At 40.6% G+C, this 27,656-nt stretch overlaps 1 protein-coding gene across 3 annotated transcripts in view; it reads right to left on the bottom strand.

Moving 5' to 3' along the window:
* Positions 1 to 27,656, bottom strand: part of LRRC1 (leucine rich repeat containing 1) — a 134,017-nt gene that overhangs the window by 39,139 nt on the left and 67,222 nt on the right. For all 3 annotated transcript variants that reach the window (XM_047860254.1, XM_047860256.1, XM_047860255.1), the window contains exons 3-4: positions 13,131 to 13,209; positions 8,557 to 8,646 (exon numbers count right to left, since the gene is read on the bottom strand). In XM_047860254.1, coding sequence (XP_047716210.1) covers positions 8,557 to 8,646; positions 13,131 to 13,209 — 169 coding nt within the window. The remainder of the gene's footprint in view (positions 1 to 8,556; positions 8,647 to 13,130; positions 13,210 to 27,656) is intronic.

Here is a 27,656-nt window from a genome sequence, read left to right as displayed (position 1 = left end):
TATGGAAATAAAACTGATTTTTACATATTAATCTTCTATCTTGTAATCTTGTTGAATTCATTTATTAGCTCTAATAGCTTTTTGTGGATTTCTTAGGATTCTTTATATACAAGATCACATTCATCTGTAAACTAACCCATTTTTGAAAAGTAAAAAATACAGTGTGGGATTTTCTTGAGTAGAAATTGATACAACTGATCTCAAGAAAAATATTTCACTAGAGGTGCCTGGGTGGCTCAGCTGGTTAGGCATCTGACTTTGGCTCAGGTCATGATCTCACGGTTTGTGAGTTCTAGCCCCGAGTCGGGCTCTGTGCTGACAGCTCAGAGCCTGGAGCCTGCTTCAGATTCTGTGTCTTCTTCTCTCTCTGCCCCTCCCCTGCTTACTCTCTGTCTCTCTCTCAAAAATAAACACTAAAAAAACTTTTTTAAATATTTCACTATATGCTTTTTGAAAGACAAATTCATTCACACTTCGTACCAATATGTGAAAACTTAGAGCAAAAGTATCCTTCCTGGCTTTACCGGTAGAATCCTCAAAGTGTTTTTAGTTAGAGTAAAGCAAAAAGCCACTGTTCACTAAAAACTGTTTTCAAGGGCATATCTGAAAAGTCAACCTTATTCAGACAGTATTCTTTTTTTTTTTTTAATGTTTAATTTTGAGACAGAGAGACAGAGCATGAGAAGGGGGAGGGGCAGAGAGAGGGGGAGACACAGAATCCAAAGCAGGCTCCAGGCAGGGAGCTGTCAGCACAAAGCTGGATGCGGGCTTGAACCTACGAACCGCAAGATCATGACCTGAGCCAAAGTCAGATGCTTAACCGACTGAGCCACCCAGGCGCTCCCAGACAGTATTGTTAAAGTCTACCCTAGACTGGGAACTCTATGAGGAGCCTACTGAATGCTTCTCTCCTTGACTGCTGCCCTTCCATGCAAACTGGCAATCTCAGTGATATGTAAAGTCATTTACTTAATATTACCCCAACATTTTCTAAAAGGGATATAAATAAGTCTTTATAAAGTGCAAAAAAATAAATAATTTCATGAAACAGAAAATGCAGCTTATTCATGGAAGAAACTAAGTGTGAATCCTAGCTGTTCCACCCACCAGCAACACAACCCTGGGCAGATTACTTATCCCCACTTCACAGACAAAACCAACAGGACTCAGGATGGCTAACGGTAACCATGACTACACATGCTGTACTTAGACCATATATGTGCCTAACATGGCACCCCCCCCCCCATTCCTTAGTTTCCTTCATCACATGGAAATTAATACAGCTGCTCTCACTGATCATCAATATTAGCTCTGAGCTTTTTTGGCAACAAAAGCAGAAAAGGAAACGTGATAAATGTCAGAACTAATATTAAAAGGAAGAAGCTTACCAGTTCTTCTGATGAGATTTTTTCCCCTAAAAAAAATACATATTTAAATCTCTCCCTAATGGCTCCTTTTATCAGGGAAATTAACAATATAAATGAATAATAATTATTCTTCATTCGAAGGTTTCAGAGCAATGGAAACAGGTGTTTTGTTTTTTAATCAACTGTATATCATTAAGCCAGACAAGTGATTGTGTAGGAACAGGCCAATGTGGTCCCAGCACAAAGCTTCAAGAACCTAACTGGCTTGCCTACAATGTCAAGAGGGAAGCTACCAGAGTGAAGGAGGTAACACTGTGCGCCTGGTCACATGTACTCATTCTTTATGTCAGAGTAACACTAGGGTTGCTACAGACACAAAGAGTTTAACGACCAGAGACTCCCCCCACTTTCAGGGTACAAAGTGATCGAGATGCAAACACTTGAGTACTGAACAACTAGACTACCGTGTACAGATAAAGGACTAACATGCTTATTGTGTAGCCAGTAAAGAGTGGGTCAAGGAAGCTGTGCACTTAGGATCTATCTCACTCTTCTCATCATTGGAGAAGGCTTGACAAAAGAGATAGAATTCCAATCATTGAGGACAAACCTCAGCCTGTCAGCAAAGAGAGGAAAGAGGGAACACATTTTAAAGTTCACTTTTTTTTAAGCTATCCTTTTTTAAAAATGTATTTATTTTGAGTGAATGAGAGAGCGAGAGAGCAGGTGAACAGGGGAGGAGTAGAGAGAGAGGGCAAAGAGAGAATCCCAAGCAGGCTCCTCGCTTTCAGAACAGAATCCAACATGGGGCTTGATCTCACAAACCATGAGATCATGACCTGAGCCAAAATCAAGAGTTGGACGCTTAAACCAACTGAGCCACCCAGGTGCTGCTAAAGTTCACTTTCATGAAAGGCTTTGAAGCTTTCTGCTTGGTTTGACCAGAGCTTGGTGGGTCTACACCACAGTAAAAACTCTATAGTGCATGCTGATACAACAAACAAACACTACCAAGCTTCTGAAACAGTGGTCTCCAAATTTAACTTGAAAAATATTTGCAGCACACTTTTAAGTAAATATTATATGCAACATCAATACAAAAAATAAAAAAGCTAGTAACAGAGCTGTGCAGGCACAAACAGGGATCAGCAAAGACCACCCACCAGAGTGCTGTTTCTCACTCTCCTCTGTGTCCAACAGAGATTTCACTGGAACCCCTAGGGACCTGAAAAAGGAGAGGTTAAGAACCACTAGTCTTGAGCTTCACAGACTCCCAAACATTCTCTTCTAGACTGGTGGTCCTCACACGTTTATAAGAGTATACTTTTATAATCCTCTTTGCATTTATTTTTAAAATATATAGATGTACTTTTAAATTTAATTTTTAAGTAAAAAAAATAAAGCATTTTAAAATATTTTATTTAAAAATACAAAAATCTTCTGGGCGCTCAATAATTAGCAATGGGACTGAAAATACTGTATTATGTATTAAATCTTTTGTTTTATAGCTGGGTACAAAACAATTGATTCTAAATTGCTTTAATCCTTTGTTTAATCACTATAATAGGTGAAAGAAATTCTTCACAAAGTTACACTGATTCAAGAGGAACTATATTCTCAGCTGCATTTATTAAATCATCACTAATTTTTAAAAATGACTTCTGCTTGCAGTAAGGTCTCTGTTGAAATTCTGCTCACCATCATCTTCCGTGACATCAATCATTTGTATATGAAGACTAATCAGAAAGTGCTGTGTTTTGGGGCACCTGGGTGACTCAGTCAGTTAAGTTTCTGACGTTGGCTCAGGTCATGATCTCATGTTTCATGAGTTCCACCCCTATACTCGGTTCTATGCTGACAGCTCTGAACCTGGAGCCTGCTTCAGATTCTGTGTCTCCTTCTCTCTCTCTCTGCCCCTCCCCTGCTCATGCTCTATCTCTCAAAAATAAACATTAAAAACAATTTTTAAAAAAAGTGCTGTGTTTTTGTATTTTTAACAAAAGACTTTAAAGAAACTGTATTAGGGGAATTAATTTCTCACTCATTGTTAATCACCTTTATTTATTTATTTATTATTTTTATTTTTTTTTAATTTTTAAAATTTAAATCCAAGTTAGTTAGCAATATAGTGCACCAACGATTTCAGGAGTAGATTCCTTAATGCCCCTTGCCCATTTAGCCCATCCCCCCTCCCACAACCCCTCCGGTAACCCTCTGTTCTCCATGTTTTAGAGTCTCTTATGTTTTGCCCCTCTCCCTGTTTTTATATTATTTTTGCTTCCCTTCCCTTATGTTCATCTGTTTTGTATCTTAAAGTCCTCATATGAGTGAAGTCTTATGATATTTGTCTTTCTCTAATTTCGCTTAGCATAATACCCTCTAGTTCCATCCATGTAGTTGCAAGTGGCAAGATTTCATTCTTTTTGATAGCTGAGTAATATTCCATCATGTATATACATATATATACACCACATCTTTATCCATTCATCCATCGATGGACATTTGAGCTCTTTACATACTTTGGCTATTGTCATCAACTTTACTTTAAAGGACAAGGTACTATGCTAACGTGCCATCACAGAGAAGGGCCAAATCTGGGACATTCTTACTCTTTAGTAAAAGAAAGATGTGTGATTCCGCATGAGGTAACCAGTATACTTCTTTATGGTTCAAAAGATCTTCATGATCATTCTTCATGTCACCAAAAAGTATTATAGGGATTCTACTATGTGAGAGACTTGCTTCATCTAAGTAGCCACACTGAGGGTGGCTGCCGTGCAGCCACGTGGTGAGTGTAGGACAGTGCAGTTCCCTGAAAGTGCAACGACCTGCGACCTGTGCGATGCTGGCTTCTTCCCACACGTCAGTGGCGAATGATCTGCACCCTGCAGGATTCCTAACAGCGTGCTCGGGGATTTCAGGAAGCGACAATTTATGGCCATCATGTACTGAGGTACCCAGGGAAGCAGCAACCGACTCACAGGAACACCGCAGAATACTTTACACTTGAGACAGACATGGCAGCACTCAACAGCCGTTAGACACCACGTGAACCACGAGCTCATGTCGTTCCATTTCCACACTGGACAGCATGACATTCCTTTCAAGGACACCATGTCTTTGCAAAGCTGGGTTGCCAGGGACAAACGGTAAGTACCAGGTGAAAAATCAATGTGGAAAGGGAAAAGGGGTGGCATTTTGAGAGGCTGAGCGGTGTCCAGCAGGTACCCACATCCTACAGCAAATATTTGGCAACGTTTAAAAATGAAATAAATGGGTGCTTGTGTGGCACAGCCAATTAAACGTCCAACTTTGGCTCAGGTCATGATTCTGACAGTCCGTGGGTTCGAGCCCCGCAGTGGGCTCTGTGGTGACAGCTCAGAGCCTGGAGCCTGCTTCAGATTCTGCGTCTCCCTCTCTCTATGCCCCTCCCCGGCTTGTGCTCTGTCTCTCTCTCAAAAATAAACAAACATTAAAAAAATATTTTTTAATAAAAAAATTAAAATGAAATAAAAATATTTATTCTTTCCATTTACGTATATTATTTTTTGAAACAGCTACTAGGTTGTTAGAATAAAAATACTTATTATGTTGGCTGGACTTACCTACTTAATAAATGGCACCATCAGATATGGCCAGGAGCACTAAGAAAATGTGTCTGTTCCCCAAAGGGCCATGAGAGCCACCTGAGCTACAGTGGCAGTGCATGGAGTAGTGGAAAGCACAGGACCAGGACCAGGGGGGCCGTGCTCCAGTTACAACTCTGCCATCAACCCCCAAATGCTCTTCACATTAACCAACCACTGGCAAACCAAATGCACTAGTGGACAGATGCTCACAGGTGGCCCCAGCTTCAAGGCGACTGCAGTCAGCTTGCCCTAGATAAAGGCTTGGCTGTCTCCTCCAGGCGGGACACTCCTGCCCTCCCTGAGGGGCCCACAACCTGGACAAATCCACAGCTTTCCCAGTTCATGCCAAGTACTGTGCTAGGCGCCAAAAAGAGAAACCGAGGTCCCATTCTCACTGTTGCTCAAAAGGCAGATACTGAGGTGGCTGACTCATCTGACCAATGAGAAATACGCAGAGTTAATCTATGCAACAATTCCCACTTCAGAATCTACAAAGATAACAGCAAGTATGATCATTCAGATGGCAGCCATTTCGTGTTCAAATTTTTTTTTTTTAATATGAAATATGTATGTCTTACAGGGGTGCCTGGGTGGCTCAGTCGGTTGGGCATCCGACTTTGGCTCAGGTCATTATCTCACAGCTCATGAGTTCAAGCCCCGCTTTGGGCTCCGTGCTGACAGCTCAGAGCCTGGAGCCTGCTTCAGATTCTGCGTCTCCCCCTCTCCCTGCCCCTCCCTCATTCGCATTTTGTCTCTGTCTCTCTCAAAAATCAATAAACATTAAAAAAAATTTTTTTTAATAAATATGTGTGCCTTATTTATAAAACCATACTACCTCTGAATAGTTGTTTAGTTACTAAATATTTGATTCAGTGCCCTACAGAAACCGTTTGGGAATCCTCTGGGAAACTGAAGAATTGTTTTCATGAGGAAAGTTTGTAAGTTTCAAGTAAGGATTTGCTTAAAACGTAGCATACTTATGCATATATGCAATTTCCTCAACATTTCACCATCTCAACTGCTTAAAGGGCCTTTCTGGCATGGTCCAGGACACCAGGGGTGCCCAAGCTTCTCCAAGGAGTCTGTTCTTTGCTTCTTTCTACCAAGTGAAAACTCACTGTTACTTTAGTATGCAAAATCTTAAATCCAACAGGTAGAAATCATGGAATCTCTTGCTTTGGTTAAAATATATATATAAAAAATATATAATATATATAATATATATTAATTAATATATTATATATATATATATATATATATATTTTTTAACAACCGGGAACAGGAAACTCGCTATCTCCCATTTATTTTCACAAACTGACCTAGTAAGAATCAGTTGATTCATTCATCTGCCCCATATTCTTACTTCCTGGGTGATGATTCACCACAGGCTTCAAGTTCAGAGTGACAGTTTGTTTTGGAAGCAATCAGTATACATAAGGCTGTAACAGTTACACAAGATGATTAAGACTACAATCAAAACAAAACAGAACACTACCCTTATTACTGACAGGATACGTAGGTACACAAGAAATCCTGAACACTGACAAAAACAGGTACACGTACTAACAGAAAAGATGGAATAAAGGATATGTCATTTATTCTAAAGTGACTATTAACTAGCATTCTCTATTAATACAATGTAGTGGGGAGTGAGAAAGGCCCTCTTATTCAAAAAAAAGAGTGTATTTTCTCTCAAAGCATTCAACCTTTTTAAAAAAGACATAAATGGGGGGATAGAAGGGATGAACATGTGGGCAGTGGTAGGCTAAGAATGAATGGGAAGGTGAGTATCAAGGGAATTAGATTCCAGAGACTTCCGAGGAGGAAGGGGGAGAGGAGGAGGAGTCAGTTTAGGCATTTAAATGGCTATTATAATTTGGCTATTGTTGGAAGTGCTGCTATAAACATTGGTGTACAAGTGCCCCTATGCATCAATAGCCAAATTATGGAAAGAGCCTAAATGTCCATCAGCTGACGAATGGATGAAGAAGATGTGGTTTATATACACAATGGAATACTACTTGGCAATGAGAAAGAATGAAATCTGGCCTTTTGTAGCAACGTGGATGGAACTGGAGAGTGTTATGGTAAGTGAAATAAGTCATACAGAGAAAGACAGATACCATATGTTTTCACTCATATATGGATCCTGAGAAACTTAACAGAAGACCATGGGGGAGGGGAAGGGGGGGAAAGTTACAGAGAGGGAGGGAGGCAAACCATAAGAGACTATCAAAAATTGAGAATAAACTGAGGGTTGATGGGGGGAGAGGGGAAAGTGGATGATGGGCATTGAGGAGGGCACCTGTTGGGATGAGCACTGGGTATTGCACAGAAACCAATTTGACAATAAATTATATAAAATAAATAAATAAAAATAAATGGCTATTATATTAATTAGAAATATATGAATCTTGATACGGCAAAAGTGCTAAGTCAAGAAACCCACAGTAAAACATGATTGTTCCTCTGCAACAGATACCATCAACTCAGAGTATACTGGGACTTCCTGTCCCCTTCCCCTCCTGGGACATTAAGGACACAAATCTGTATCAGCAAGTCTACTGGCAACATGTTTAAACAGCTTGCATCTCAGAAAACATGATCTTGCCGGCTCAAACCGGGGTCAGCCTGCTGTCTTCCGCCTGTATAGGAGGGAGAGGAGGGGGCAAAGTTGTCTATGAAAAGCAGTCCACTCCCACAGATTTCTGGAAAGAGACCCTTTGCAGAACAGACATCTGTCAGATACACTGCAGTTCTCAAAACCAAAGTTTCTGTTTTGTCTTAGAACTCAGATAGGACACGTGAACACAAGGAAAACCTTCTATGACACTAGGGAACACTGGTCCACTAGCTTCGGCCGGCCACGTTGCACTTTTGTTTTAAGTGGTAAAGCATGAGCTGTCAGCCTGATTTAACCCACTGCATGTCCTGGAGGTATGGAAAAGATCTGCTAATTCAATTAATTCATCTGTGAGAATGTGTAAGAGAACATTTAATTGCCCGCACACATTTTCTTCAAAGGATTTTATTTCTGGCCATGGCTGTCCTCCCCAGCCTCTAAGCCGGCACCATGGAAGTGTGCCCATCCCATCCCATGTCCCTCTCCCCATTCCACGCCTGCTCTCCAAAGACACCACTCCTACTTGCTATTCTCAGGTCTGAGGTGCACAGACGCTGGCAGACGCAGCCGTTGTTCAGGGTACATACTCCGTAAATGTTTGATCAAAGTACTGAGAGTGGTAGCTGCCAACAGGATTTATTAACTACCTACATGACCAGTGCTACTTTGTTCGCTTAAGTTAACTACTCTGGAATCCATCAGTTTGAAGGACATGTCCAAATAAATTTAGGTTTTTCACAGTAGCATTACCCCTTTTGACCACTGGGATTTAGGGTCAACTGAAAGCAAAAACACCGGAATCTCGCTATGATCCTTCTTGAGGGTGAGATTAAAGATTGGGTAAAAGGCTTTCGGAATAGAAAGATAAGAGCTGTCAAAGAGAAAGAGGCTGGGGTGGATGATGAAAACACTCTCCTGTCCTCACATAAACACTTACTTGCCGATATTTTCAGGCAGGGACTGCAGGGAGATGTCGTTTACAGAGAGACAGGTCAAATTCTGTAATTCAGGAAAGCTTTCTGGCAATCTGAAACAGCAACAACAAAATGTTAATTGAAAAAGAAAAGTGTAGGGGCGCCTGGGTGGCGCAGTCGGTTAAGCGTCCGACTTCAGCCAGGTCACGATCTCGCGGTCCGGGAGTTCAAGCCCTGCGTCAGGCTCTGGGCTGATGGCTCGGAGCCTGGAGCCTGTTTCCGATTCTGTGTCTCCCTCTCTCTCTGCCCCTCCCCCGTTCATGCTGTGTCTCTCTCTGTCCCAAAAATAAATAAAAACGTTGAAAAAAATTAAAAAAAATAATAATAAAAGTGCATATAGAGTGTACACCAGACACAAATATAATGATCTCTCCCATATTCTCACTGAAATAACTTAAAATTACATTTTAAGTGGCATATTTGCCTGGTCTTCCTATATAGAAGACATCGATAAGGAAAGAAGCCAAGACTCAGTTTACCTAGAAGTACAGAGGCATGAAAAATACTTGATGGGGTGATCCAGGAATAATTAACCCAGGAAAGATACACAAGCTCTAACACTAATTTAGCCCAGAAGATTATAATAAAACACAGGACAGCAGCTTAATAATGGGTTTTTTTCTGTAGATTATAATAGCCAGAGCAAAGCTATGGATTACTTAGAACTGATCAATTGACAGCAATTGCTACTTTCTTAATAATTTTCTTTTAACTTGATTTAAGATGCCAATCACTTGAGATAATTATTATGCTTCACTATGTTCTACACAAAAGGACATTCTTTATACTTCCCTTAAATGCTACTGAAGAGTGAGGTTTTCAAAATAAAAGTATTTAAAAACTTACAAAGAAAGTTTACTTTCAGTATTTCTATGGTTACCTCCAGTTAGGGAGGAAAAAAAAAATAGGGTTAAAAAGATCTCATTGCTTCTAAAATGCCAAAGGTCCTTATACATAAATCTGCTAATACAGACAATAGAACATAGAATTCATTGTTTCGGGTAGGAATGAGGAGGGGGGCTTCTTGCTTTAGTGATAGTCTCTACATTAGAATCTTTCATTTCATTCCTCTTTCTAGGTTCCGTTTTTAAAAAGAAAACTCTAGGGGCACCTGGGTGGCTGGGTGGCTCAGTCGGTTGAATGTCCAACCCTTGATTTTGGCTCAGGTCATGATCCAAGCAATGGTGGTAGGACTGAGCCCCAAGCTGAGCATGGAACCTATTTAAGATTCTCTCTCTCTCTCTCTCTCTCTCTCTCTCTCTCCCCCCACCCCCTTCTGGCCCTCTCCCCCACCCTTGCTCTCTCTCTTTCTCTAAATAAATTTAAAAAAATAAGTAAATAAAAATTAATAAAATTTTAAAAATAATAAGCAAATTCTATGGTACTATTTCACATATAATATAGGTAATTCCAAACTTCAAAAACAAATCCAGGCCCTGAAAGATGAGAGTTATAGTCCATTATCACTGAAACACTTTCTACAAAGTTGAAACCTCTTTCACAGTGTAAGAGAGGTAAGATTTTTTATTCATATTTAAAAAGATGCAACTTACCTGCTGCCTGAGTTTGTACCGTAAAGTACATATCATTTTACAATTTTAAAAGTAGCTAAAATGCTCTTAAATATAAGGAAAAGGTATTTTGAAATAGCTGATTTCCTTTTTTATGAGCTGTTCACGTTAAGAGCCAAGCCACTGTGTGGGGAGGAAGCATGGACCGCAGGCTAGGAGAAAGGAAGTCTAGCCGGAGCTGCCACTCAGAGGCTGCGTCATCTCAAAAGGTCATTCAGTCTCTTTCAGCCTCGGTTTCTTCAGCCATAGCATAAGCGGGTCAACCCAAATCGTTTTTAAGGTCCTTTCAACTCACAGATAAGTTGTTCTAATTCTTAAAGGAGTACACCTGCCAAATCAAAGACTTTACTTTAAGAATCCTCCCAAATATGAGGCCAGGAGAAAAACGGAGCAAAGCCTCCTACAGGGTGGGTGTGTTCTGGTCGGAGAGTTTTGAGAGAATGGTAAAGCCATGTGTCAGCAGACATTAGAAAAGGAAAACTAAAGAGGTAGAAAAGGGGATTAAGCAATTGAATGGCAAAAAAAAAAAAAAAGTCCTCCAAGGCAGCATAATAGTATTTCCCAGCTGCCTAACCCTACAAGCTGCCTTACGGATAAACAGCTTAGTTCAGTTCAACAGCCATTTAGAAAGTGCTTATTCCATTCCAGAAATTAAGGTAGGGCTGGAGATAAAACAATAATAGAAGAATACAAGTAAACTTTCTCAGTCTAATTGGGGAGTCTTGGTCAAGGTGATAACTCAAATGTAAATTTCAAGGGGGGGTGCCTGGGTGGCTCAGTCAGTTAAGAGAATGACTCTTGGTTTCAGCCCAGGTCATGATCTCACGGTTCGTGTGTTAGAGCCCTACACCGGGCTCTGTGCTGACAGCTCAGAGCCTGGAGCCTGCTTCAGATTCTGTGTCTCCCTCTCTCTCTGCCCCTCCCCTACTCGTGCTCTGTCTCCCTCTGCCTCTCAAAAATAAATAAACGTTAAAAAAAAATTTTTAATAAAATAAAATGTATAAATGTAAAGTGTTAGGAAAAAGGTATGCTCAGAGCATAATGGAAGGCCAGAGGAGGGGACTGTGCAGAGTAAGAAAAGACTTCCCAAAGAAGTGTAATGCCCACCCCCCCCCACCTTGTACACCTTACAGGAGTGCAAAAAGAGGAGAGTGAAATAAATAACCTATGAGCACTCTGTAACAGCAGAGCCTGACGTCTGACACGGGCAACTGAAAGCAATGAACATGGAAAGATAGGCCAAGGTCAGATACAGGGCAGGGAAGGCTGCATAGCACCTGGAGGAGACGCCACTCTATCGTATAGAAACAGGGAGCTCCAGAAAGGTTTGAAGAAAAGGGACAATTGTGTGGACCATGGTTAAGAAAGAAGACAAGACTTGAGGACAGAGATGAGTTAGAGCTTACTACGTTTACTATTTTTCATAAAAATAGGTGTTATTAGTAATATAGTCACTGAAATTCAAAAGACAAAAATAAAAAAGAAATTTTTTAATGCTTATTTTTGAGAGAGCAACAGAGCATAAACAGGGGAAGAGCAGAGAGAGGGGTAGACACAGAATCCGAAGCAGGCTCCAGGCTCTAGGCTGTCACACAGAGCCCGATGTGGGGCTCAAACTCACAAACCATGAGATCATGACCTGGGCTAAGGTCGGACGCTTAACCGCCTGAGCCATCCAGGCGTCCCAAAAGTATTTTGTAAAACACATTGACTTCAGGGTGTCTAGAGTCGGTTAAGCATCCAACTTTGGCTCAAGTCATGATCTCAATGGTTTGTGGGTTCGAGCCCCGTGTCCGGCTCTGTGCTGACAGCTCAGAGCCTGGAGCCTGCTTCGGATTCTGTGCCTCCCTCTCTCTCTGCCCCTCCCCCAGTTGCTGGCTCGAAGCGCTCGCACGCGTGCGCTCTCTCTCAAAAATAAATAAACATTTAAAAAATTTTAAAAATAAAACATTTACTTCTTAAAAATAGCAGAAATGGCAAAAGCAACACTAAATGGGCATTCTCCAGCACTCCATACCCAAGAAGACCCAAGTAATTTTCATATGGGCAATATGTATCCCAAATTTTAATCTCATCTCAATTTTCCTATATGCTTAAAAAAAAAAAAAAAAAAAAAAGCAGAAGGGAAGAGGGAAAAGTACCTTTCTCCTGAGGCTGCTAACAGTTTAGAAATCTTAGATATGAACCTACTTGGCCTAGAGACACATCTGGAACTTTTCCTGAGGACCATCTCTGAATTGCCAGGTAGGCAACAATTCAGCTAACCTGGCAACACAGGAACCTGGAAGCCAGTTATCAGTGGCCTCATGACTGAGCCAGGAGCCACGAGGAGGGTGGCTCAGCTGTGCCCAGGCAATGTGCTGCGTCATACCAGAACGGGCAAGGCTGGAATCGGTAGTAAAACAATGATAAGGTGGCTTTATTTAGAGGAATAAACCCAAAGAAATCCTCACAGCTATCGCTAAAGTAAGGAAATAATGGTGTTGGCAGAGTTGTTTGTTTTAAAGGGAGAATTAGAGGAAAGCTAAGATACTAATATGTTTCACTACTGGGGTGGAAAAAATATCCCTTATTAGGACTTCTCCTTGGATAACTATAGGGGAAGCTCTCTGGGAATTCAGAACTCAGTCTCATCCTACAAGACAACATAAGCAATAGAGGATTTATGAACTACTCCAATGCTTCATACTGCTTGAGAAATGCACTTCTCACTCCTGTTTTGTCCACTCCACTGTGCCTCCCCTGACCCCCTACCAATATCCTTTCGATGTCCCATCAATAGCACAGTGTGCCCTTCATTGCACAATGCTATTTATAAATAAATCTCTATGAAGGTCAATCATCCTTGATAAAGACAGCCATCCATCTAGGTACCTACACAATGGGTAACCAGGTTGTATTCATGGCTTGGTTCCCAAAAAGGATGTCCTTAGTACTACATACAGAAAAGCAAGCAGAAAGGTTACCTCGTCAGTGGATTTCCGCTGAAGTCAGCTATCTGTAGTGCTTTACAGAATGAGATGCTTTCTGGAATTTCAGGAATATCTGTAGGAGCAAAGAAAACATCTGTCATTTACCACCATTGTTAATAGTTTTCACCATCCTCAAGATGGACCACAGTGACAAGAGAATATCTAGTAAGTACTATCTCTATTCAAATGTGGCATAGATTTCTAAAGTATTTTTCTACAATTCTTTAAACTTGCTTTCCTTTAAAAAAAACCTTGCTTTCCTAATGGAAGATACATATTCTGAGTAGAAGCACATTAAAGAAAAAAATATTAAAAACAAATAACACACATGGATGGACCTTGAAGGCATTATGCTAAGTTAAATAAGTCAGAAAAAAAACAACAACAATGTATGAACTCACTTATATGTGGAATCTTAAAAATGAAACTAAAAACAACACACAAAAAAAGAGGTCAGGCTTGTGGTTACAAGAGGCAATGGGTGAGGGAAGGAGAAAAATTGGATGAAGGTGGTCAAAGGTACAGACTTCCACTTATAAGAAAGATTAGTAGTAGGGATGTAAGTACAATATGGTGACTACAGCTAACACTACTCTATAATGTATTTAAAAATTAGTAAAGGAGTAAATCCCATGAGTTTTCATCACAAGTAGATTTTTTTTCCTTTTTTTTTACTGTAACTATATGAGATGATGGATGTTAGCTGAATCTAATGTGGTAATTATTTCACGATATAGGTAAATCAAACCATCATGCTGCACACCTTCAACTTATACAGTGATGATTGTCAATTATTTCTCAATGAAACTGGAAAAAACAAACAAACAAACACCACCACCACCAAGTCCCATCACCCTACCAAAAGTCATTGATGGCATTCTGTCGTAATTCCCATTCAGCTTTTTTTTCTTACATGTTCACATAGTTGTATCAGTACACTGCATTCTAGAGTATGCATTTTTAAATTATGGACTTTCTCCTTCTGATTATAAGTGTAACCATCTGGAAAATTCAGAAAAGTCCAAAGAAAACAAAAACCACCAACATTTCCATCACCCAGAGATAATGTTTTACTCTGATGTTTTTTTTTTTCATTGTCCTCATATACATGCACACACACAGTGTGTATAAACATGTTATATTTCAAAAAACTGTAAGTTCATGCTGATTTGGTTTTTTCCACTGCACATTTTACAAAATCTTTCCTGCCTTTATTTGTCCAAACAGTTTGCCATTTTTCATGGCAGAAAACCCACTGCATACATTTTCAGACTTCATTTAATCAATCTCTTATTGTTGGACATTTAGGTTGTTTCCAAGTTCCTGATGTTATATTTATATTTATATCCATTTCTGATTATTTCCTTAGGCTAAGCTCCCAGAATTGTGATTACTGCATGGAAGGCATTAACAACCGTACAGTCCTTGATAAGTACTATTTTTTTTTTAATTTTTTTTTTCAATGTTTATTTATTTTGGGGACAGAGAGAGACAGAGCATGAACGGGGGGGGGGGGGCAGAGAGAGAGGGAGACACAGAATCGGAAACAGGCTCCAGGCTCTGAGCCATCAGCCCAGAGCCCGACGCGGGGCTCGAACTCACGGACCGCGAGATCGTGACCTGGCTGAAGTCGGACGCTTAACCGACTGCGCCACCCAGGCGCCCCATGATAAGTACTATTAAATTGCCTCAGAGGAGGCCAAGTTATATCTATTTATACTTCCATCACCCTGCACAAGGTGTCCGATTCAACATCTCTCCTCCTCCTTTCTTTCTCTTACACTTTCAAAACTGCCAGTATTATTAGTAAAAATAGTCTGGCAACATTTTGTTTTATATTCCTTTTATTACTAATGAGGCTGAATATTTTTCCCTATGTTTACTGGTTACTAAATGTTATGAATTTAAAATGACCAAAAATTGTTAAAATTCCTCTTTCTCTTGGCATGAAATGTGGGGTTATAGCTTTTAGGGCTTTAAAGGTTTATTTCATAGCATTTGATTTCAAGAATACATTTATTTTGGACATACTAATATGAAGAAGGACTAAACAGAAAAGGTTCTCCTGGTCCCATGAGGTTTCTTCTACTAGTTCTACAAATGCAAGCTGAGCCAAAACATACCTACTGTTTCTAAACTAGGGGTGGCAGAGGGAAGGGAGAAATCAGGGGGAAAAAAGGATGCCCTGCTCCAGCAACCACAAAGTAATCAGAAGCTCCATAAAAGCTTTTCGTTCAAATTTAAAAGCCAAAATCTTTTAAGTTTGTGGTAACATTCTCGTCACACTATTCTCTGCCTTGTATGGTCATATGAGGTAGTAAAGAGCAAATACTCTGATCCCAGTTTCATAAATATAATAGCTATACATACATACACACATACACACACAGTTGAGTCTGGAATGGATTTTTAGAATTTTTTTTTTAAAGTAGGCTTCACACCCAGTGTGGAACCCAATGTGAGGCTTGAATTTACGCTGGGAGATCAAGACTGGCACTGAGATCAAGAGCCTGATGCTTAACTGATTAAGCCACCCAGGTGCCCCTGGAACGGATTTTTAAAATACGCAAATATTTGTGGGCCCTGAGGTACAAATACATTGGAAGGCCCTTCTACATACATTACCTTATTTCATCTCAAAATAAATTATTTTCATTTCCATTGTACAAAATGGACACTAAGGCTCAGAGAGATGAAATGACTTCCTCATCATACAGGACTATCTCACTGTTTGACCCTCCCATGCTGGGATCATAGAACTGTTGTGCTTAAGAATGAATGAACATCCATTACAAAGTAAGCACTGCTTTCCAGGCAAGCGAGGAAATGACACACCATGGCTTTCCTTGGTCTGAAAGATGCCGGTTGTCCTGTGCAGTCCATGACAGTCCCTTTTATGCCACTACTTCAGGTCTTCGTAACCAGTTTTTATAAGACTGAGGAAAGAGGTGCACGTGCCATACTAGTTACCTCACAAATGCCGAAGAAGATCAAGCCAGACACATAAATACAAACTTTACAGCAGCTTGCTGCTCTATCCAAGACAAAAAAAAAAAAAAAAAAAAAAAAAAAGCATAGAAACAGACCAAGAGAAAAATGTATGTCCATTAGATACAAGTTTTTAACACTCTTCACACCTGAAACTTGGGAAGATGGCCTATCAAGGAAACACATGAAAAGCGGCTGTGAGAAACTCTGATCAGGACTGGGCTAGAATCTGGAGACCTGAGAGTAACAAAAACAATTGCCAGAGAATACAGCTGGACTCAGTCCACACAAAGCTGACAGAGAGAGGTCTGGCTCATAGGAAGGCATTCACTCCTTAGGATAACCTGCTTGCATACACAGGAGAAGTAGCAAATCGGCAAACAGAACACAGGTCTCCTGACTCCCAAGACCATTTCTTTCCATCATGTGCACATTCTGAACTTGGAAGAAAAAGAAATGTATTTGCTTGGAAAAAAAAAAGAAAAGAAAGAAAGAAAGAAAGAAAGAAAGAAAGAAAGAAAGAAAAAAGGTATAGGCAAGGAAGTCAATGATGTGGTGTGAAGAGTCCTGAGTACCAGTTTGCTACAGGTTACTAAAAATATAAGAATAAAAAACTAAAGGAGGAAAGCATCTACTTATCCTTACATACCCAGCTAAAATGTCATATCCTCAGGGCCATGTTCCATGAGTCCCAAGATGAGGCTGGATTCCCCCACTCTCAGTTTCCTCAGGCTTCACCTTTGTGAGATCTGTTACAGTTTTAACTAACCGGTGACAGTCAATCTCCCTTTTTAAACTCTAAGTTCACTGGAAACAAAGATATTGTTGGTCTCGTCTGTCGCTGTTCCCCTAAAGCTGACAGAGAAATGAGCTTAAGCTTTGACACAGGTGCCAAATGAGTGAATGAGAAGCTAATGAATAAGTCTCTGCAAGAACAGCTGCTCTCTCACTTGAGTCATGAAATATCCCCATAAGGTCAGGATTATCTTCATTTTACCACTAAGAAAATTGCTTAATCCCAGATCTCTGACAAGAGGGAGTATAAAGCTTGCGGGTTATTCCCAGCTGAAATCCCCTTTGACTGATTCTTAAATGTCTTCCTCAGGACAAATATGAGGTGTGAGAATAAACATAGGAAAAAGTATATAAATAGCACCTTCTCAATGAAACCCAGGCTGACCACCAACCTCATTAAAAAACTAATTTGAATTTTTTCCCCCATACCAATTCCTACATTCAATTTCCAAATATTTCTCATATTCTCTATTTTCCTTAGCCATCTTTTTCTTCCCACTCCTATTATTATCAACTTAGATCAGGCCCAAATCATCTAGATGACTATAATATCCTCTTAAATGATCTCTCCCTGTATCCACTTTGTCCTCATTCAAATCTAAAGAGACATAAGAACAATCTGCACCAGTTTTCCACATTTACTAGGCTTGTGCCCTCAGACAAACTACTTAACTTACCTGTGCCTTAATTTCCTTATCTGTAAAATGGATCACCAACAGACAACTTTATTAATTAATGCTAGCACATCATACCTTCAGTGCCTCATTAAGTTTAATAAAGAAAAGAGAAAATTAGACAAAGGACACTCACGCTTTGAACAAAATAAATAAGAGCAGAGGAGAAACCAAGTACAAATGGGACACTGAATGCAGTGAGGAGAGGGTAAGCCCTGGGAAAAGACAGATATGCCTGAACTTCAGGATATCAATATGAGAGTATCTGGAGAGAAGACTGCTATCTTTTGATAGCAGATTACCAAATGCTAGGTTAAGCTGTTTACAATTACTTTGGTAGACAAGGGGTTCCCTCTTCTATAAAAAGGGGATAATCACCTCCAGCTTAGGGCTATCTAAGGATAAAGCAGAGTAGCATGAATAAAAGCACATGGCACTCTGATCTCTCTCATTAATATTTAAGAGAGATCAGGAGAGAGGACCACTGGTTTCCATTCAAGGCCAAAAATTCTGAAGAAGGGTAGCATTATTAGTAAAGATGAGAGGATTTAGAGGGCTTTTGTGGTTGTTTTAACTATCTGAGAAGCAGTAATGATTAACCCCTAAAGAAATATCTATTTACATAAAAATATTAGAAATAATTAATGAGATTTTCATCTACTCATTAAGGAATGTACCTCAAAACTTCTACTTGCCAATATTCAGCTTAGTTTTGTTTCAATATAGAGTGAAACAAAAAAAAATAATAATCATCATATTTTTCATTAATTCAAACTGGTTTTTGTCTCATACATGTCTCAGAATAAAAGCATAAAATTTGGTATTTAAAAAATGAGAATAATTTTAAAATTAAGTAATCTTTTCCCTACTACTTTCTTAAGATAACCTTTAATTTGGACCCACCCTAAGCCACCATTATTTCTGAATCAGAATTGCTTCAAATTAGTGAGATGTAAGTGTACTTAAAAAATAAAAATATCTAAACAGTAGTTTACCAATGTGACCATTACTACTGCCTGTATACAGGAAATGGATAATTAACCTTAAACTCTGTCAGTGCAAAATACTTTCAACACCTCCAGGGAGACAACAATCCTGGCACCATTAGCCCCAGGGCTTCTGGGACAGAATACAGCTTTCCCTACAGAGATTGTTGAAACTGATTGTAAAAAGACTCCCCATGCCCTCCCTGATACTAGTGTTCATTTCTGGACATCCATTTTTAATGCATCAAGCTGAGAGTCTACTTCCCCCACTTCCCTCACCCCTGCAAATACAGAGACCTAGTCCACTTTCTTCCTTGAGGAATCAGGGCTCTCTTCCCACAAGCCCAGAACCCTCGTGGTGGGTCACACCTTTTCCAGAAAAGCTAACACCATCCTCTTGTGATGGAGATAGATTAGCCTGAGGGACGTCTCGGTTTCCTTCCATGTATATGTGAGTTTACAAACTTCCAAGGTATTTCTTTTCATGGAGGATTGAGCATAGACAGCCTGTTTTGACCATAGCCCCCATACATCACACAAGTTCTTTCTGGATAAACCAATTACTCACTGGCATTTCTTGTTCTATATAAATAGCATCTCTTTTCCTCCTGGGTTGGAGACCTATCTGATGTTAGTAAGTTAGAATACTAGGTTCTCTCCACTGAGAGTACCATGAAATGGTCGTGGCTTTTCTCTAGGATCATCTAATTCATGTTGACAGCATTTGGACATAGGAAGTCGAAGAAGACTAGGAATGTTTAAAGAAAGCCAATTATTACCCCCATTCTATCAATCTTTCTGTAAAATTGCAAAGAATGACATTTTAAGCTTCCGGTGATATTAAATGGAAAGTTGAAATTTTACTTTTGAAAATGAGGCAAGAGCTATGTAAGCAATCATCTACACTTATTGCATCAGCACTACTAGCCCCGCAGCAAGGTGGCTGTGTTAGCTTAATTAGTACAAGGTGCCAGCAGGTCAGGGGCTTGGATTCAGTCCAAGCGTAGAGCAGTTTCTTCTCCCTGGTTCCAGGTCGGCTGCACTCTGAGGACCCTTTGTGAAATGTGTGATTGAAAAACAGCCACGGCTGGGCCTTATCGAGGACTTAAAAGCATCCTAAGCTACAATTCTAAGCACTTTGCACAAATTAACTCCTCTAAGTCTTCACGGTAACTCAGAACGCTACTATTATCACTTCCATTCTCATAATGAGGAACCGGATGAGGGCCAGCAAGCAGGAGGATCAGGCTTTGAACCTAGGCCTTCCACCCCTCAGAGCCTGTGCTCACCATACACTTGCCTTGTCTCGAAAAAGAACGTGTGAGGTCATGAGAAACCGCAAAACACAACCCAACTGCCTTACCGCCAAGAGCCGCCGCCATGTGCTACTTGTACAAAGCCAAGGGTGATGCTGCCTCTGAATCTTCAGAAGCTCAACAGACGGGAGCCAGAGGAAAGGTGCACCACCCCATCTGATAGCTTACAACAGATTTAAACATTTGCTTACCTAATTCTTCTGATTAAACAAAACCAAATAAACCACTTTTAAGAAAACACAACAAAAAATACCAAAGTAATAAAGAAGGTTTAAATTGAATTCTGCTATATGGTTAATCTTTAGCAACTTTTGGTTATGATACAGTACTGAAATTAAGTGTAGCATTTGATTAAGTAAATAATATTAAAATGTTTCATCATTATTTCTTGCTTAATGTAGCTCCTACCAGAGAAAGAATTTAATCAACACTACTGACAAAAAGGCAATACAGTGTCACAGAATGTCAATTAAACCTTCCCTGAATCCCCTCCAAAAGACTGGGCCTCCCAAGTACCCAGTACTTTGAGTAAGCACTTTGTTCAAAGGTAATTACCTATAAACATTTACTCAAAACCTTATTTCCCCACTAGATGTGTCCTCCAGTAACTAGTTCAGGGATCAGATCTACAATGATCTCCAGTACCTCCCTAGAATATACCATTGTGTAGGTCTTTAATAGGTGGGCATTCAACAAAACATCCTTACTCACCTCACTGGGGCTGGATCAGAAGAGAGAACCCAGGGCCAGCATCCTCACCTCACATAGAAAAATGTCCACTGCCCTGAGACTACAGTCCCTCATAAAGGGGTTCTTGGATTTATCTGCCTCATCTGTCAACCAGGGCTATTGAGAGGTAAAATAAGATAACATACAGGATAACCTGGTAAAGTACACAAACGGAAAGGACTAAAAGAGGTGAGAAAAAGGCAACTCTCCTCAAGGAGCACTGACTGGTTTTGAGCGTGGGTCCCTTTGTACATTAACTTGTGGAGTCTGGGGCATGTTTCCTTGCCCTTGCCTCACCCCAGACATAACACTGAGACCAGGGGGAAAATGTCATCAACAACTTCTGTCAAAAGAGAGAGAACGGAGTCTTTAAATAAGTCTTGGGTATTAGTATCCAATCTTAGGCAAAGAATCATGTAATTTATGAACTGTTAAGAATTTAGGACAGTACCTCAATACCACATCACTCATGTTAAACTATGACAGAAACAAATGAAAATTAATGCAGCATAAACAAATGGAACCATCACAAAGAAAGCCACCCCATGAACTGCTGTGCAAAGACATTGGGGCAGAGGCGAACCTAACAGGAATCCAACAATTCACAAGCATGCACATGGATATCAGAGACTGTTCACCTTCCCTAAACTCTGCACCGACATTCAAGACTTGCTCAAGACTTGTTCCTGATGAACAATTTCCCATTAGACTTTAGTTCCATCTGTATTTCTAGTCTACGAAGGGAAAATGTATAAGATGTGATGCAAGCCCACTTGGGTTTTGCTTCTCATGGAAACGATCAACCTTTACCATGAGCACTTGCAATATTTAACAATGTTAAATAACGAGGATGACAAAACAGCAAAATACAAGATTACAAAAAACTTGAAGTATTTATGTTTTTTAAATGTTTATTTATTTTTGAGAGAGAGAGGGAGAGCACAAGCAGGGGAGGGGCAGAAAGAGAGGGGGACAGAGGATCTGAAGCAGGCTCTGCACTGACAGCAAAGAGCCTGATGCAGGGCTCAAACTTATGAACTGTGAGATCATGACCTAAGCTGAAGTTGGGCCCTTAACCCACTGAGCCACCCACCCATAAAGAACTTGATCTTCTTCCCATGCAACACTGTCTCCTCCTGTGAGAGAGGAATTAACTTAGCAGATTAATCGTCTTGCTCACATACTGAATTCCCTGAACACCTGGTGAGAAAATGAGCACCATGGCTGGCCCTGGCCAGTGCTGAGCTGACACTTCCGCTCAAGCTGGCCACCATGGCATCAACAGTGCATGCACATGTGTGCACATAAACGCACATACACAATGCCTTCTTTTCAACCATATCGACACCTTATACCTTTTGGCACAATATTTCTCCTTTAGACGAAGACTTGAAATTGCTACCCGATGGCCTGGTACTCAGATAAGCCTCTTTTGAAATCAGTCACCCTCCAGTTGTTGTCATTGCTACCTTAGCCACAAGTGGCAAGTCAGGCACTGGGAGAAAAGCAGAGGACAGGATCAAGATCAGGAAAAGTGATAGTTATTGCTCTGAAAAAGAGGAACTATTCCCCTCCGATCCCTGCTATATCACCTGATTGTGTGTCTCCAAATAAGAAGAGCTGCCACTGTTAGGGTCCATTATGCACCAGGTACTGCAAATGGCATTTTGTGTGCATCATCTCTAATCCTTACAACAATTACTGAGATAGTGGTCCCATTAGCAGATGAAGAAACAGGATTGAAAACATTAACTAAATTGTCCATGATCCCTCTGCTGACATATAGAAGAGCAGAGCTGTGAAATTCTAGTCCATCTGCCTCAGGGCTGAGGAAGACTGTGAAGTAACTGCTAAGGATCTGGACAGTCAGATTCCATGAATTCCAAACACACTGGAATAAGAGATTCCCGAGGAAATGAATATGGAGAGAAAGAGGAGATAGAAACCCAAGTCTGCAGTTCTGAGATACCACACAGAGGTGGGGGTGGACGCACAGTCTGAGGAGAAAGGAAGAGCGAACCTCCTGTTTGGGGGCAGGGGACACCCAACAGGCAGAGGGAAGAGCTGAGAAGTCAGGGAGCAAAGAGTGTCACCAAGAGTGATAAGGAAAAGGTTGACTTGGCTACCAGGATTATGCTGTCACCTTTGCGAGAACATATATAACGGTTTGAGGGGAAGTCAAAGCACAAAGGTTGAGAAGCCAGACAAGGAGGAGGGGAAAGTAAAGCAGCAGGGGCCATATTCTAGTTGGAGACACATATTCATAATGGGCAGATAAGGAAGTTGGAGAGAAGGTGACAAGGTTTCCTGACCGTGAAGCCAAATTTATTTATTTAAACATGATTTTTTTAATGTTTATTTATTTTTGAGGGGGGGGGGCGGATAGAGAGAAAGGGAGACAGAGAATCCCAAGCAGGCTCTGCACTGTCAGCTTGGAGCCAATGTGGGGCTCGAACTCACAAACCGTGAGATCACGACCTGAGCCGAAACCCAGAGTCAGATGCATAACTGCACCCATGCACCCCAGCCAAATTTATTTCTTTAAAAGGACTGTTGTCCTCTGTCCTCTGTTTAATCAGAGATTATATCCTGACTGGAAGTTTGAAACCTCTTTGCCTTTGACTAAATGACATTGACAGTTTTTCTTACCAATATAGAGTTAGCAATCCTGTGTCACAGTCCCATTTTTAAAAAATTATAAGGCCCCATTAAATCTATGAGCCTGAGAACCTGGGGCCGTATGCCTTCAAAAAGCCTGGGCGTGAGAAAAGGCGTTTGCAGCTTGAGTGAAAAACTTTTCCCTTGACTTTGGTATATTTTAATGCGTTTGGGGGTTTTTGTTGTTGTTGTTGTTGTTGTTGTTGTTGTTGTTGTTTTTTGGAGTGGGGGTACGTGTAGAGTGAGCAGAGGGGCAGACAGAAGTGAAATGGGAGAAAGCTGTGGAAACGCATTCAATCCCATCTTTGCACAGAAGGCAACAAGGGGGCAGCCCAGGGAGTGAGGGAGGCCTGCAGAATGTGGACTTTGGAACCCTGGCTATGAGGAAGGGGGCACAAGAGGGTCTTGGGAGAAAAAAGGCCCATTAGTTGAGAGCAGAGTCACAGGATGAGAGCCATTTATCCAGAGCAGAGACAAATGACAAAACCCCATCGTCTTAAGAAGGAAACAAGTTGTCACAATATGAAACGTTCTCAGAAAAAAAATAATGAAAAAAGAATCATGCACACAGCAGGCAATGCTGCATTAAGGGCGAGAAGGAAGATGGGAGGGTCCTATTGGCATGGAATGTAGGACCCTATTATGGATAAAAAACCACCAGTCAAGACCTGGCCAAACACAGAATTCAAACATTACAAGGAATAAACCACTAGTGGTGAACAGAACAAACATGTAAAAAGAGATGCTGACAGGCTGTAGTAAAATACTGAATGTTGTGACTTTGGGCACACTCGGTGCATCATATTGCTTCATTGAGAATTATTTACTACTTGGGTAAAACAAGGTCCTTGTGTGCCAAACAGGCTGGCTGATTAAGACAGTCTGACTGCTGTAACGCTGGTTGCCTGACTTGATCCTGCTTAAAAATATCTAGGATTGTCAAACAAGACTAAATATGAATGCATGATTCAAGTCTGCATTTGCTGCCACAGCTGTTCCTCTGGGTGTGCAGCAGGGGGGAAAAATGCTAAATGGAAATTTTTTTCAAAGGCATCATCCCATTTATCATATTATTCCAACCACCCCAGCCTCGCCCAGGAGGCAGCCAGCCTTGTAGACAAAGGCACAAATCCTGCCTGAGCAGCAGCCTTCCCCGTGTTTGTGAAAGGAAGATGGACACAGGCACAACATGGGGCAGAAAGGTGGACATGGGTCTGTCTGCACAGTGCAGGGCGGAAGGCGCCACAGAGGGGCCTTTGTCAAAGTGTTATTTTAGGGTCTTGGTAACCTGTGCTGCCAAAAAACTTTCCCAGCCCAGGAGGTTTTCACCTAATTCCAGCCACAATTACCAAAATAACCTTTACACCTCAGCTTTTCCTCCCCAGCAGAGTTTTGGCTAAGTGAACACAAATATGTCTTGAGATACAAGATCCTGATTTGCAAAGAATAAACAAATAAATTAACCAAAAAGTAAAAAAAAAAAAAAAAAAAAAAATTACAGAATAGTACGTGTTAGGTTTCACAAAGAATAATGGGAAGGGGAAAAATTATGTGGAGAGACTGGCATTCTTTTTTACTTACCCTCCTCCTAGAACAAAATTCTGAATAATGTCTACTTAAACCTCACAGTAACAGCAACTAAATACCAAAAACTAAAAAAAAACAAAAACAAAAACAGTATTTGTATTCATCTCCTACTTCAACATTCACTCAAAATTGCAGCTCATTTTAATTATTCCCATTTAATATGGGCAAAATTACAACTACTGATATTTATGCATCAAAATTCTCTTGGGAAATTTGTCTTTGAATAGAGGAATGCTCTGATCCAAAAATTAAGTCTTCAACTCTGCCCCAAGTTTCCTCCATCCTTTCTAGACCACAAGACTCCTTCCCCTGAAGTGCCAATCAGGGCCTGTGGTCAGACCCACTCCTTTGCATGAATTCTATGGGTTTGATTCCCTGCTGTCTCCTGTTAACCTTTTTAAGTGTACTTAATCTTTGCACATGAGAATGTGACTCCTGTCAGCTGAAATAACCATCCTAATAAACTCAGTGTTCTCCTCTCACACCCCCACACCATGCACAGTGTTTGTCAATTGACAGCCTTGACCACAGGCTAGAATGAGTCATTCAGACTCCTCAAATCACTCTGGGTAGCACACAGAATAGAAGAGAGGGTGCAAGGCAAGGAGTGAACAATGCAGTTCTCCAGAAGCACAGGGAGCAGCTCTTTGGCCCAGATAAACTAGCCAAAACATGGCTTCTCAATTATTCTCACCAGCTTTTCCCAATGCACATCCCTACCCCAGGTCTAAGGAAACCACTGAGTGTCCCCAGGCGCTGGGGATTCTCAATGTCAGAGTACAGAGGAATCAATGGGAGCACTTATTTGATGATGGGGCCGGACCCACTCCTAGCAACTGTCTCACCAAGTCTACGGTCCACCGTAGGAGTCTGCATTTTTAACCCAACACTCTTGGCGATTCAGATACAGAGGGTCTTATAGCTGCCTCTGAGAAATGCTGAGGCATTTAATTAACTTAATTGGTTCTCAGTCCTGACTGTATGTTAGAACCACCTGGGGCCAATCACCACCTGAGATTCCAATAAATCAGCCTGGGGTGGGATTAGGGCAGTACTTTAAAAAGTACTGAGTCCAATGTGCAGCCGTGTTAGGAACCACTAATGATGAGGCCCTGACCATTTTAGTGCATATCTGACAATTATTCATGGCTCCCATCCATAATTTACCTCCATCAGAAAGCTATTTCTGCTCTCAGATTGAAGAGAGCCAACATGTAAAGACCGTGTGCACGGAAGGCTTTGTCAAGTTGCCTCAAATGGGACGGAAAACAGCAAAGTATCAAGGGAAAGCTATTTTGTTCGGTTGAAGATGGGGAAAGGACGGAGGGGGCGTGTTTGAATCTAATTTAGCTGCCTCCTCCTCATTTTTAGGTAAGATAAATTTTTAAGAAATCCCTTTACGTGTAATACAAGTACACCTTTCCAAAAGTAACCCTTTTAAAAAAGAGGCTAAATTAGAAAACAGCATGCAAAAGGTATTCTAAAAAGGGCTCAAAACATGTTTAAGTGATTCAAAGAAATACTGTAGAAAAAGACCTTAAAGGCTTAAATTTTGTAAGCTGTCAACAGATGAAAGGGTATGCTATTTATAATTCATTTAACTCCTTAAAAAGAAACAGAACTTATACATTAAAATTGGTGTTATCCCCTTAAAGTATTCATCATACAAGGCATGCAAATATATTCTTCTGGCATTGCCACTGGCTAAATGTTTTGGAGTTCTTAGAATTACAATGAGTGTTTCTCATAACTCAATGTTTTGTTTTGTTTTGTTTTTTACTGTTTATTTATTTTTGAGAGACAGAGCATGAGCAGGAAAGGGGCAGAGAGAGAGGGAGAGAGAGAATCCCAAGCAGACTCCATGCTGTCAGCGCAGAGCCTGACACGGGGCTCAAACTCACTAAACAGGAGATCATGTCCTGAGCCAAAATCAAGAGTCTGACACTTAACTGACTGAGCCACCCAGGTGCCCTAACGTTTGCTTATTTAAAGGGTAATTCAGGTTCTTACAATAGACACTTGCTTTTTGGACTAGTAAAAACTCATTTCCTGTACTTAAGCCATTATTCTATGGACTTCACTGAAGGCAAGAAAGGTCAGGTTGTAAAGACATCCTTTTAGCCTAATGCTGTTCAGGATCGTGACCCCACCAGGAACTATTAAGGTTCTGTTAGGCTCCTAGCTCCAATTTAAATTCAGACAAGTTCTTCTGGAGATTAAAATGCAGACTCCAGGAATCATGCCCTGGAAGTTTGATTGCATAGTCCTTATCTAAGGTGGAAATATGCAGTCTTAACAAGGATTCTAACATAGGCAGTCTCAAGCCCATCTGGAGAAATGCTGCTGCAAGTGAATGAAGGCCATAATTCGAAGTCTAAGTTCCTAGGCAGAAAGAATACTTGCTCTCACCATTCCTGAAAGCCCCTTTCTCTGTGGTCTGATGATCAGCAGGGCATTCTGGTCTTCCATTTTAAACCTATAAATATGGTTTTGCCCACAGGGTCTGAACATTCCTGGGGGTAGACTGTGGCTTGTCATTCCTCCTTCTGCAATACATGTGATAGTACCCCACTGCCTGACACAGACAGAATGCACAGTTAAAGTTTCTAGACTGAACTCAATGTAAAAGTTCAGATTTAATCCTTTTTAAGAATCTAAAATGTGTTATAAATATCTCACCTTCTAATTCCATTGAAGTGCTAAGCTTGTCACCTCTGCCAGTCATCTACCAGCTTCTGAATAGATTAATTTTATTCACATAATTCAAGAAATCTGCACCCCCAGGAT

This window comes from Prionailurus viverrinus, chromosome B2 (assembly GCF_022837055.1).
Source record: "Prionailurus viverrinus isolate Anna chromosome B2, UM_Priviv_1.0, whole genome shotgun sequence".
NCBI lineage: Eukaryota > Metazoa > Chordata > Mammalia > Carnivora > Felidae > Prionailurus > Prionailurus viverrinus.
This window is presented reverse-complemented; position numbering and strand designations above follow the sequence as displayed.